The following is a 13,606-nucleotide window of genomic DNA, read 5'->3' as shown; positions in this document are numbered from 1 at the left end:
TGCCTAGACATCCAAATGAGTGAATAAGTATATATATATATATATATATATATATATATATATATATATAGTATATATATATATATATATATATTTATTTTCCTACACAAGACTTTCAATACTGTGACAATACATTATTTATCAGATTCTGATCACTGTTACAGTCTGTATTGTAATCATACACTGCACTTACAATTCTGCTGTCTTCAGTACTGAAATCTCCCAGCATTCCTTGCTGGTTTTATGTTTAATGTACATGTGACCTGTTTTGGTCATTTGTATTTGTGAAATGCACAAGGTAACGTAGAATAAACTATTCCACTGTATTACAGGAGCTCAGCTATGTGGTTAGGGGTCTGTCTGTCAACAAGCTTGCTGACTGTTTCCCAGCAGAAATAGCTCTGTATTATAACACAGGCTGTAGGTCTTATGGTTGCTTAGGTCTGAAATGAATGCCTATACCAGGTTACAGCAGCTCGGACCCATTCACGTCAATGGAGCCAACCTCTAATATCAGACATATCCCATGGGCGGGTGACAGGAGCCATGTTTTATAGACATAATGCAAATTACTTCCTTGAAAATACATCATTTCTGCAATATAAATTTACTCACAATATTTTGCCCATTTTTGGCATGTTTTTAGTAGTCAGAAAAACATAGATTTACAAGTTTAGTAACGTTGTTGCCATTATGTGCTCAGTTCATAGGCATAGGTATGTTTACACAGCCCTCCCTGTCCTCTATATAGTACTGTCAGCAATGGTGAGGGAACGGCTGAAGGGTTCTCTTTAAGGTGCTGTAATGAATATCACAATATAACTAAAATGATACAATATTATTATTTATTTGTTATGTTTAATTATTAGTTCAAAATATTTGGGATTCCTCAATAATGTAGGGCAGCATAGAGGGGCAAACATATAGCAGCGACACAGTATGTAATAGGATGGAGGTGCTGGTAGTCCACAACAGAATCGGAACAGACATTTTGGGGCAATCCATTTGTTTTAAAAATGTAACTTTGACTTGTACCCCGCTACATCCGCAAAGTTTAACTATCCTTAAACGTATCCTCAGACAGACCTCAACTGAACACATGGAAGATGGATCTTCTGCCATGTGATTATTATATATAGTTATATATATGCATACATAGACTGCTGAGGGGCCCTGCTGTACCTCTTTATATATGTAGTAAAATCCATAGCAAATAATTGTAGGATGGGCAACAATCATTAAAAAAAACCCACAGATGATTTCATGACTCCAGTGACTCCTTATATTCTACTATCAGGCCTAATGTCACAGTAAATAGATTTTTATATGTATGTGTGTATTTAGTTTATCCTTTGGCCCAACTCACTATATCCCAAAGTCATACTAATAGTCATCTATAGATTGATATGTTATATAATGAAGGGGAGATATCATCAAAGACAATTATCCTATAAAGGGGGATAATTGTCAGATCACTGGGGTCCCAATGGTTGGACCAGGAGGAGGTGCCTGAAAGCCCCCTGTGCCGCTTCTACGTGAATGATATGTGTGTTCCATTAACTGCAATCTCCATAAGCCCCAGAATTTATCAATTTATTTAGCATGCTTATACAGTGCCAACAAATCTCACCACGATGCTTTACAAATATTGCCATCAGACCATTACTTAAGGTGTCAGAACTTGAACCCAGTACTTCAGTGTCCCGGGGTGCAGCTCTTCCAACTGAGCTATTCAGCTTCCCAGACAGCTCCTGTGCTGATCTGAGCCTAGTTCCCGGTACCTCTAGTTTCAGTTCCGCCCTCTCTGGTTTGCTCCACCCTGTTTTCTGGTTGAACTTCCTGTACAAACCCAGCCTTGCACTTCCTGTCTTGTGATATTATTGTCCTTTGTTGGTAATCTAGCTGCTTTCCTGCTCTGCTGCAAACACTGACGCTCATCTTGTGCATTGACCACTGGCTTCCTCCTGACTACATTACCAGCCTTGTAAGTAAGTCACATTCCAAGTAGTAGCAATCTAAGATTCTGAACCAGACCCAGACTGTTACATAGGGCATATAAGCTAAACTCCCTATTCGAATATCTTAGGAGTGCAGGAGAAAACAGGGGTGCCCGGAGGAAACACACACAAATATGGAAAGAACCTACACACTCCTAGTAGATTCTGCCCTTGGCTGGATTTTAAGCGTTGTGCTGCCCATGTAAGTTTATGCAGTAAGCGAACTGGTGCATCATTGAAATGACCGAGGTATGGTTGACTTCTGAGCCCTCATTCTCCTGATCGTTGGCCCCCACATATCCCATATCCTAGGGAATGTGCCTTTGATGACAAAACCCCTTTAACGTACAGTAGTTCCCTTAAAAGCTTGCTCTGCAATATCGGTGTACCCCCACATAAAATGAAGAAATGAAGCAAAACTCCTGTACATTTCCTTTAATGCTGTGTTACTCGATGATAGAACATTTGCCTTTTATTCACAGTACGCCAGTTCTTTATAAACATCTATACATACACAAGTGCTTCATGCACACTATAATACTGCTGCCATCGCTGTTATTTTCCATATGTAAGAAGAAAGACCAGCCAATAACTTTATGTCCCATACCTGGAAACCCAAAGTTTTGTTTAATCTTTAAATCTTGGCTGGTCATTCTTTGGTTAAGTTCACATTCGTTGCTTAATATAGTTTCCTCTGCCAAAAATAGGACATGTAAAAAAAAACATAGCAATACAAACAATATCTATTAATCTACTTTATGTTCTTTAGTTCAAGATTTTTTTAGTGTTTTTTTTTTTTTTTGACAGGTGTGAGAACATCTTCATCACCTTTGTCCCTATAGGTGCCGCACTACTGATTCTTCCGCAGTTGGAATTTTTTCTCTAGCCCCTATTATTCCCGAGCAATCAGTTCTGTTAGTTATGGTGACAGAGGCATATTAGACTACTAGGTACTGTCAAATGGGTGGTGTAAGTCTGACCTGTCTGATACTGTCCAATCAGGGCTTGACCTAAGATTCATGCCCCCTTTCTGGTTCCTGCCTGACACCACCCACTTGACAGTAGACATCCCAGATAGCAAAACTGCCTGCATTGATTGCCCAGGAACAGTGGGGGTTAGAGAAAAAAATTCCAACTGTGCAGGAAAAAGTGGTCGGCGCCTATTAAAGGGTACAAAGAACTGTGAGAATAGTGAAAGGGCATGTTTGAAATGGCCATACACATTAGATATGAACAATATATATAACTTATGTGTTATGTTTGCAAGGGTTTGGCAATGTTAGTCCACTACCTGTCATACTACACATTGTGCACACTTTCCTCATATTTTACTTGTTCACTGGTTCTTACTTACGGCCTTTTCAAGGCCCGTGAATTGCATTTATGCTCACCTGACTCATGAGAAAATGAGAAATAATAATATTTTTACTGTAAAGTAGGATAGAAAGTTCATTGTATCTGCGTAGGGAAGCTTATTCGCCATGGACGCTCCCTTAGGAATTCTGGGAAAGGTCGAGACTCGTCAAAATTGGAGCAAATATCCAAATAAACCAGAATCCAGCTTACATTTTTGAGACTTAAAGGACCGATCTGACCATTTCTTATGGGTAAAATGACCACATTTGGACAGTTTTGATGAATGGGGCCCATGGTCTTTCCTGACATCCTTTGTGTCCCTACAATATCTCCAGGTAGTAAAATGTATTGAATAGATACAACGGACAAAGCATACATAGTAAGTGAGTCACCTAATAATCGGAAACCATACGTCTTTAGGAATGACGTTTCATCAATGCTTTAAGTCCTCCAAAGTCTTTAAGGCTTAGCCTGAGTAATAATGTCCAGAAAGTGTCCATAACATCCACACTGATAAGGAGGACCTTCCAACATAAAGGACAAATTGCCACAAAGAAAAACAAAGACAAAAAACAACCTACGGACTAAATAAGACGATAACCCTTTTAGAACATGAAACTAATTGACAAAGGGGATGTTAGAATAAATGGAGCAAAATACAATAGAATAAGAATAAAAACCCGATCTCTCGTTCACATTCACCACAAATTCTTAGAATGTTCCATAGGCATCTCCTCGAGCTGCGACGGCAAAAGCAGGATAGGCTTCATAAGCCGCATAGGCTGTGAGGTCTTGTCCCAAGGCCACGGCTTGTTTCAGTTGTGTGGCGGCCACTGCTGCTGGGGAGCTGGCTATGGCGTATCCTGGAGGTATAAAATACAGTGTAGTAGTAGTGAATATTGAGCAAATATATCTGCAAAAATTATCTTGATTCGCCCTTTCAGGAGTCCAGAAGCCAACAAAATGGACCTTTAAATCTCAACAGCTGCTGGATGACACTGACGTGACTCTAATGGCATCTTATGACGAAGTGTCTTAAAATACCTAATTACCTGCGAAGGCTGTTGGTGGTTCTGCCGTTTCAGTCGGAATCCCCAAGGTCTGAAGCGTGTACTCGGCTGCATAGTTTTTTGCTTCATCCACTGATACACAGAGTTTTGGAGGAGTAAATGGATGTCTAAAAATGGAAAATTTTAATCATCTACATGTATAAAAAATGTCCTCTTGTTTGTTCAAGAGATACAGGCCATGGCCTAGGGCCACTGGCTTCTTGGAGCAGCAAGTTTAATAAATGAGGTCATGCTAGTGCCTTATATAGTTGCTCCTGTCTATAAGACATTTCATGGATACTTCTTGTTCCCTTGGGTCATGTGATGTCATGGTGACCTCCTGGGAGTTACATGCCCTTCTGTACTCCCTAAAAGTCACAATCTCACTTCCTGTATGATGAAACTACGTGGTCTGCTCTTCACAGTGGGGACACAAACTCCTATCCCAGTTACTGCTGATGGTTAGGCAGACTCCTGTCACACCCTTAGAATGAAAAAGATGACAATGAAGCCTCCCTGACTGCATAGTATGGCCTCTTAGCTTATTGGAGACAATACAAAGAATAATAATTAGACTGCTCCCTAGCAGGTAGAGATGGTACTGTCTTAAGCTGCCCATGTGATTCTGCACTAAAGCATCATGGGACTGACAACAGAGCACAGAGAAAGAGAAATCAAAAAACCAAGATGGCGTCTGAGCTGCACAGAAGTAATAGCAATATATATGAAAGAAGTGCAAAAAATAATCATGTAAGGAATTATCTCGGCTGCTTCTTTATCTTGATACCGTCCTTTAACATCACCTCCTGGAGAAAGTGTGGTTTGGTGTCTGTTTACCTCCGTCATGGCCCCCCTAGGAAGCAGAACCCCCTACTCACATTGCAGGGTTTTGGTTTGCCAGGACAGGAATGGTAATCTTATACAGAAATAGTTGCCTTTGGTCTTGTCCAATTGCAGAATATAATTGATAAACCGGTTGTCCCCAATTGTTTTTCTGGCAAATTTCTTGCAGTATCTAAACAAAATTGAGAACTAAATGTAAAGCCCATTCATACTGACTTTAAATTTCATTATAATATAACATAACTTAATGTCCCCTTACCCCAAAATCAATACGTTTAGCATATCGATTTTTCTTGTAGAATATCCTGGATGAATTTATTATTTAAGAAGTAGAAGGTCCCTAAGACAAGCGTGCATATCATAGACCTACAAGATTTTACTAGACCAGGTAGGACTTTCCTTATCACCCAGTACCACTGCCCACATGAGTTTAGTAAGGGGAGGGGGTTAGAGCGCATTGTAAGCTTGCTATGGCTTTCCCTGATGAATGGCTATTCTGCAGAATGAAACTTTCATTACTGTATTTAATATTGATGTTTAGCCTAAAGTGTATTCAGGAAATCCCAGGTTACATTGAAGATTTCAGTCTCCATTAGTTCCCTGTCACTGACACTACAGCCTTATTTCAGGAGACAGGACACAAGGTTCTGTTCTTTATCTAATGGTGCATTCCCTAATCTGCAAATTAAGGTAAAAAGCTTCTCGGCAGATGTAGATGCGGTTGATGTGGTCGGATAAATTACATCATGGAAATGCTGGATTTGATAATAGTCGTTTAGACGATCTGCTCCTAAATGTATTTCAGGAAGCAAAATGTTTTATTGTTCCATTATCTGTCTCATTTTTACTATTCCAATCACACAGAATTTTATTATCCCATCAGGAATCGCGGTTCTCATTGTATAGTGTCAGGGGTATATACATATCTAGGGGTTCTCATTGTATAGTGTCAGGGGTATATACATATCTAGCAGTTCTCATTGTATATTGTCAGGGGTATATACATATCTAGGGGTTCTCATTGTATAGTGTCAGGGGTATATACATATCTAGGGATTCTCATTGTATAGTGTCAGGGGTATATACATATCTAGGGGTTCTCATTGTATAGTGTCAGGGGTATATACATATCTAGGGGTTCTCATTGTATAGTGTCAGGGGTATATACATATCTAGGGGTTCTCATTGTATAGTGTCAGGGGTATATACATATCTAGGGGTTCTCATTGTATATTGTCAGGGGTATATACATATCTAGCAGTTCTCATTGTATAGTGTCAGGGGTATATACATATCTAGGGGTTCTCATTGTATAGTGTCAGGGGTATATACATATCTAGCAGTTCTCATTGTATATTGTCAGGGGTATATACATATCTAGGGGTTCTCATTGTATAGTGTCAGGGGTATATACATATCTAGCAGTTCTCATTGTATATTGTCAGGGGTATATACATATCTAGGGGTTCTCATTGTATAGTGTCAGGGGTATATACATATCTAGCAGTTCTCATTGTATAGTGTCAGGGGTATATACATATCTAGGGGTTCTCATTGTATAGTGTCAGGGGTATATACATATCTAGGGGTTCTCATTGTATAGTCTCAGGGGTATATACATATCTAGGGGTTCTCATTGTATATTGTCAGGGGTATATACATATCTAGCAGTTCTCATTGTATATTGTCAGGGGTATATACATATCTAGGGGTTCTCATTGTATAGTGTCAGGGGTATATACATATCTAGCAGTTCTCATTGTATATTGTCAGGGGTATATACATATCTAGGGGTTCTCATTGTATAGTGTCAGGGGTATATACATATCTAGCAGTTCTCATTGTATAATATCAGGGGTACTTGCATATCTAGTGGTTCTTTGTATAGTGTCAGGGGTATTTACATGTCTGATAATTCTCTTTGAATACATACGTATCTAGCGGCTCTCTTTCTATATGTTACACTGGGTTCACACCAGCGTCTGGACTCCGTTATCAGGTTTCTGTCTTCTGCATGCAGAAGATGGAAACCTGTCATGCTGAATCTGGCCGTGAGCGCCAATGAGCGCTTTATGCTCTCCGCGGCGAAACCGGTTTTTTTAAACCGGACACAAAGTACTGCATGTCTGACTCTGTGTCGGTTTAAAAAAAAAACAGTTTTGCTGCGGAGAGCATAAAGCGCTCCCCGGCGCTCACGGCCAGATACTTTTCAAACCCATTCAAATGACTGGGTTTGAAAGAGTCCTGCAGGTTTCCGTCTCATGTCCAGTTTTGTGCAGAACGGAGTCCCGAGCGCCGATGTGAATGAGCCCTTAGGGGTACTTGCATATTTAGCGGTTCTTTTTGTACAGTATTGGGGGTACTTGCATATCTAGAAGTTCTCTTTGTCTAGTGTCAAGTATACATATACATCTGAAAGGCGCAAAAGGGAGAAGGGTATTGTGTACTACATGCCAAAAAAAGGAATTACCCCCCCATGAACCTGAAACCGGGGGTGTATTGCCATTGTTGTGCATTTAGCCTGACAACCATGGGAGCAGGGGAGAAAGCCAAAGTAGGCCACCAATATTTTTAGCCTAGAAAACCCCTTTAAGACCTGCTTTGTTTAAAGTCCAGGGTGTATCCCGTAGCCTCCTCTTAGCACATGTTTAATGTCCATAGAATTCATCTTTTCAGCTATATCCCGTAGTCTCAGTCTCTAGCATTCCACTAAGGCATTACAACCTGTCGGACACAGGACACTGCCCTTCTTCCTTTTGGAGGGGTAACCCTGTTCATACGATTATCCAGTGGAGATTTATGAGACTTGTGTATTCAGGGTATATCTCGTGTGCCACCAAAGAATGCACCAAATTTATGACCATACAAACGCCTCATCATAAATTACATCCATCCTCTAATGTACCTGCACTCATAGGTGGCGTAGATTAGAAGTCTCATTCATGCCACTAAACTGACATAAATGACCATAAATCTGATGGTGCTAGTGTCCCTACCCATGCCATGTCCTACGTCATACACCTTATCAGGAAAGTAGTGACTGTAGTGTAAAAAAAGGAAAAGTCACAATTTTGGCGCAAAAATCCAACTTGCCGTTGACATTGGATTACATAGAATATGTTTTCCTTTATTCTGTATCAGTAATCCTATTTTTAATCAAGTGTCTATTACAATAGTAATACAAGTAAACTTCAGAATCCATATTACCTGTGGTGCCAGCTTGATGCCTTGTGGTTTTAAAGCGACAGCGCTCATCGGTGTGAGCTCCATTCCTGGTAAAATATCATAGAGTTTCTCTTCTCCTCTCTTGTCTCCTTTTACCTGGTACCCCACACATCCGCGGCCCAGACCAGTATATGCCAGGTATCCCCGTCCTCCCAGTCCTCTAACGCCCGCAGCCCCTACAGGTACACTCATGTAAATTTCTAGGAATGTAAGAAGGCATTAAACTGAATCAAATCAGCAGAAAATCACCCAGATCCATGATATCATGAAAAAGCCGGCACCGCGTGCAATGAACATGATCGGAACAATGGAGTTCCATTCAGTGGCCTTATCCAACAATGAAAAGTATCTACATACTGGATAACATAAGATAACAGCACATTCACCATATATCACATTAAGACAGTGAATAATACCGTAGCTCAGGGGTAGGGAACGTACGGCTCTCCAGCTGTTGCAAAACTACAACTCCCAGCATGCATACTGGCTCTGCTGTTCTGGGAACTCCCATGGAAGTGAATGGAGCATGCTGGGAGTTGTAGTTTCACAGCAGCTGGAGAGCCGAAGGTTCCCTACCCCTGCCGTAGCTGATACACTCCAACATACAATACAATTCCCCCGACTATTAAAATACTGTATCAAGCTGTTACGGTATGTGAAAAATAGATGAATTTTTTTAATAATAGATGTGTATCAGTTGCATTCAGATACTGCTCCTCCATTGTTTAGTACATGTTCACACACATTGGTTCCAACTTTCGATGAAATTAATGCACAGATTATAGCCTCTTCCTTGCAATTGCTTTAAATACATTGTAAGACAAAGTATCATCCAGATTATGTCGCTCCATTAGTTCTTGATAGCTTCAGATTACAAACACTATTCCTATGGTATTGGATAGGGGCAATGGTCACATAAGTCACCCACTTCTTATTAATCCTGACCTAGAGTATAGACAAGAGCAATGGCGTATTGTATGCTTGGGTACAAGGGGTGACCTTTGGATGGAACGGTGGTCACACACATCTTGCTGCTCCGTTTCGTGTCTACACAAACAATATACAAGTTTCAGTGACGTTGCTGTTGGTCTCCATTGTGGTGATGTGACGTAAGGAGGTATAGGGGTGAAGGATTCCTATTCTAGTGACTGGAGGGATCCAGCAGTAGATAGGTGATGTGCGTTGTGGGACAACCTCTTGATAGAGCTAATGGTCCTAACGGAAACCAAAACTCAATCCTACCTTATATGAAGTATAAAAATAACCTGGATTATATGGTAAGTACAATAACCAAACATTGAGGTGAACATGTCGTAACATGCATATGGTCATTGATCATATCACCATTAAGTATCTAATATGACATGTCCTACTAAGATTACCGCCCAACATACTTCTCTAAAAGTGCCTCCTTACAGATGATACAGGTAGTTTTTACCAAGCCAAGTAGAGGATGACATTACTATTAGTTTAGAAGGTTCTACCTATGGTCCAGATGTTACCTAGTCGCTGGCACTCAACACATCCGATAGATCTCACTTCTGGCTTCTAGTTCTGGATTGATTTTGTGATTGGCATTACCACATAGTAATCTCCATTACCACATAGTAATCTCCATTACCACATAGTAATCTCCAATACCACATAGTAATCTCCATTACCACATAGTAATCTCCAATACTGCTTTACCTGCTCACCTACAACTTGAAGCAATATTAAGAGACGGCTGAAGATGTCACTTTTCTGAAAAAGTGAAACATCGGAAACAATATAACACTGGATACAATTTCTGTAATTGTGGTGATGTCAAGCCAACCTCCGTTTCATAAATGGCGAAGAATGTGCTTTAGATGCCGATCTATTAGCCAAAACGGACTGCTACTAACAAAGAGAGACCAGTAGACTTGGCAATACCAAGTATTACATGGACAGTCAATCATTTGTGAAATGGCCACTGCAGAGGAGATGTGAAGCTCGCTTTTCAGCCTGCTTTAGTCTCCATCAGACATCCCCCTTTAATATAGACTATAGCGCTATATTTTCACAATGCACAAGTATATAGATATGCAAATATAAAGCAGTTTTGGCCCTTTAGATTAGTTGGGTACAGCTTGGTTAATACTCATTCACGAGTAACTAATCTTCTTGTATCTAATTTTTTTTTAGCTTTGTTGTGCCATATTTACATGACATTGATTAATGGCGGTGTGTTTTTTTTTTTTTTCTTTCTTTTTAAGAGACCTCACATGACAGCATTAAATTCAATGCCAGTGAGTGGTGGTTATTAACATGGACCGTCCAAGTATAGGTCATGTCCCAATTTTGACACCTAAAATGTGGAATTCAGTACCAAAAAAATAAATATGCCACTAAAAATTAACTTGTTAAAAAGGACCTTTCATCAGATTGGGCACATGCAGTTCCATATACTGTTGGAAATCTGACAGTGCGCTGAATTCAGAGAAGGACGTACCTGACTGACTGTCAGAAACGCCATTGTGACTGTAAAGCGCTATGGTACCGGGACCGATAGCGCTTTACCCGGGGCACAGATCGGGAAAGCCGATAGTGCGCTGAATTCAGCGCACTGTCGGCTTTCCAGCAGTATATGGAACTGCATGTGCCTAATGTGATGAAAGGTCCTCTTTAAAAAAAAAAAAAAAAAAAAAAAGCCCCTAGAGAGGCTCATACTGCACCCCTGCTTATGCGTTGCAAGGCCGGTCTCTTAGTGATAGCATGAACATTACACCAGAACAACGAAACTTTAAAAAAAAAACCCCAGCCTTAAGTCCATCACATGACACTATTCAAAGTACCAAGAAGAAACCGCTCTCAAGAGGACACTTATAGCAAAGTCAAATACCAATCCCTCATTGTAACATCCGCTACAAGAATATCCACTGCATTACGTGTAATAAACATAAATGAACATTCATGACCGATGCCGTATGCACCATCGTCACTAGACAAAGTCATCATCAATCGTCCAAACATATTGTATAAAATACCACAATATGAAACTTGGGTTCGGGACCATAAAAGAGTTGATCACACTCGTATATATCATTTGCTGCCCATGCTCATAAATTGGAAATACAATAAGTATTCATTAAATACAACATTGTAACCCAAGTCCACATACCCATTATGTAATATAGGACGGCACCGCGCTACCTTCTGCATGATCCTCTGTAGAAACTGGAAGTACATGAGTCGTGTGTGCAACCACATGACTAGTATACTATACAAAAATACAGATAGATATACTGTATATTGTTGTTTCTTCCATCCACTAGAATTGGCATATTTATTTTTTTGTCTACATTCCATACTTCCAAGGCCCGAGGTTTCATTGATCCTGCCATCAACATACATGGAGGAATTACAATGTGGTGAGCGGTTTTGGTTGTCCTAAGTTTGTCCATTTTTACAGATCCCTTCACACCCTGACATGTATGGGGGATCCATAGTACTGGGTGGTAAAGATGGACCTGAAAAATGGACGTCTGAATGTAGCCTTATACAACCTGCAATCCCTGTGTAGTCTGACTCCATTGGAGCGGAAGGTGTCTACATAAATTGGCTTGAATTAACCCAAATAAAAGCGATTACATCCTATGTTATTTGGTTTCCATTAAGAATATTAAGCAGCGGCAAACTATGTTGCGATGAATTCTGTTCTTTTCCAGAAGCGATGATTAATTTGCAGTCGTTTTTCATACCCTCGCTAATCTATTTACAAAGTAAGTATCATCGGACACGCATTATGCAAAACTTTGGGTTAGTGACTGCTCCCTGTATATTACAAGGGTGACTGATTAGGATTCTAATTAAATCAATTACATAGCAGTAACTTGCAGAGGGATTCTAAACAGCTAATTACATTTCTAAATTGTCATGTCATGATCTGCCTTCTGGATTAATAACAAGTGCCAACATTTATTACACGTAATACAGAATCATTCACTTCAGTTATTGCGCCGTTACCTCTGACAGACGGAGGTCGGATGAGGCCGCGATTGCTGACATAACCTTTGGCAGGAGGGAAGTGAAAGCTGGGGATGGTGGCGGTGTAGGTAGGTGGCGCATAGAACACTGGCGCTCCCAGGTAGGCTGTAGTTGGGTCATATACATGGCCTATCGTATAGGCGTATTCTCCTCCTTGTATGGCAGCACCTCTTCCACCTGTCCCTCTTGTATATCTTACATAACTGTCCTTGTCTACTGGTTTAGCCAAGGTTACTTCTATGGGAGAGCCATCTATAATCTAGAGAAAAAGAAAATATATAAATATATATATATATATATATATATATATATATATAAATTTGCACTTTTTTCATACATTTGTATATGGTGGTCAGACTGTGTCATCCGAAGTGGCACACATATGAGATTGGGCACTTTCACCTCCTCCACCAACTCCAGCTCTTTAATAAACACTACTCCATTGATTCTAGCACAATTGGATTTTTTTCTCTAGCCCCCACCATTCCTGAGCAATCAGTATAGCTGGTTTTAACATCCAATAAGCTAATTAGGCTCACTACTTACAAGTGGGTGGTCCGGGATTGCAGTAGACGTCTGAGATCAACTATCTGTTAAGGAACATTCATACGGAGCAAAATAGCCTGGATACCGGCGTATTACGGCACTTTCCCACGTGGGATTGGCGGCAGAGTCCGTAAGGTAAAAAAGCCTCCCCATAGAACTCTAGGGCGAGACATTTTTACCACGCGGACTCTGCCGCGGATCCCGCACAGGAAAGCGCCATAATACGCGCGGTATCCGCGCCATTTTGCTCCGTGTGAATGGCCCCTTAGTAGAGAGCCTAATTAGTATACTGGTTTCTGAAATTAATTGCTCAGGCACAGCGGGGGTAGAGGAAAAATTCCAACTTCTCCAGAATCACTAAAGCAACACCTAACACAGCATACCAAGTACTGGAGGTCCCCTTTAACGTTTTACGAGCGTTGGAATTTTTAGGCATATATTAGTTGTATTCCCCTAATACTGTATTTAGGGTTTCTATAAGTATTTTGAAACCTCCTCAGCAAATAAAAAAGCTATCTAGTATAAAACAGTAAGTGGGGGAGGAGGGAGATGCAGCTGAAGTATTTCTGCTCCAGCCTTTGC

General features: G+C 40.4%; 1 protein-coding gene across 2 annotated transcripts in view; it reads right to left on the bottom strand.

Moving 5' to 3' along the window:
- Positions 1–2,422: 2,422 nt before the first annotated feature.
- The window catches only part of A1CF (APOBEC1 complementation factor), a 36,878-nt gene continuing 25,694 nt past the window's right edge, over positions 2,423–13,606 (bottom strand). Inside the window, exons 8-12 of one of the 2 annotated variants that reach the window (XM_075257520.1) lie at positions 12,458–12,737; positions 8,453–8,670; positions 5,281–5,417; positions 4,406–4,530; positions 2,423–4,216 (exon numbers count right to left, since the gene is read on the bottom strand). In XM_075257520.1, the coding sequence (XP_075113621.1) occupies positions 4,065–4,216; positions 4,406–4,530; positions 5,281–5,417; positions 8,453–8,670; positions 12,458–12,737 (912 nt within the window). In that variant the 3' untranslated portion in view covers positions 2,423–4,064. The remainder of the gene's footprint in view (positions 4,217–4,405; positions 4,531–5,280; positions 5,418–8,452; positions 8,671–12,457; positions 12,738–13,606) is intronic. The other variant, XM_075257521.1, reaches the window with a different exon arrangement.

The sequence above is a fragment of the Leptodactylus fuscus genome, chromosome 10 (assembly GCF_031893055.1).
Source record: "Leptodactylus fuscus isolate aLepFus1 chromosome 10, aLepFus1.hap2, whole genome shotgun sequence".
In the NCBI taxonomy this organism is placed as follows: domain Eukaryota; kingdom Metazoa; phylum Chordata; class Amphibia; order Anura; family Leptodactylidae; genus Leptodactylus; species Leptodactylus fuscus.
This window is presented reverse-complemented; position numbering and strand designations above follow the sequence as displayed.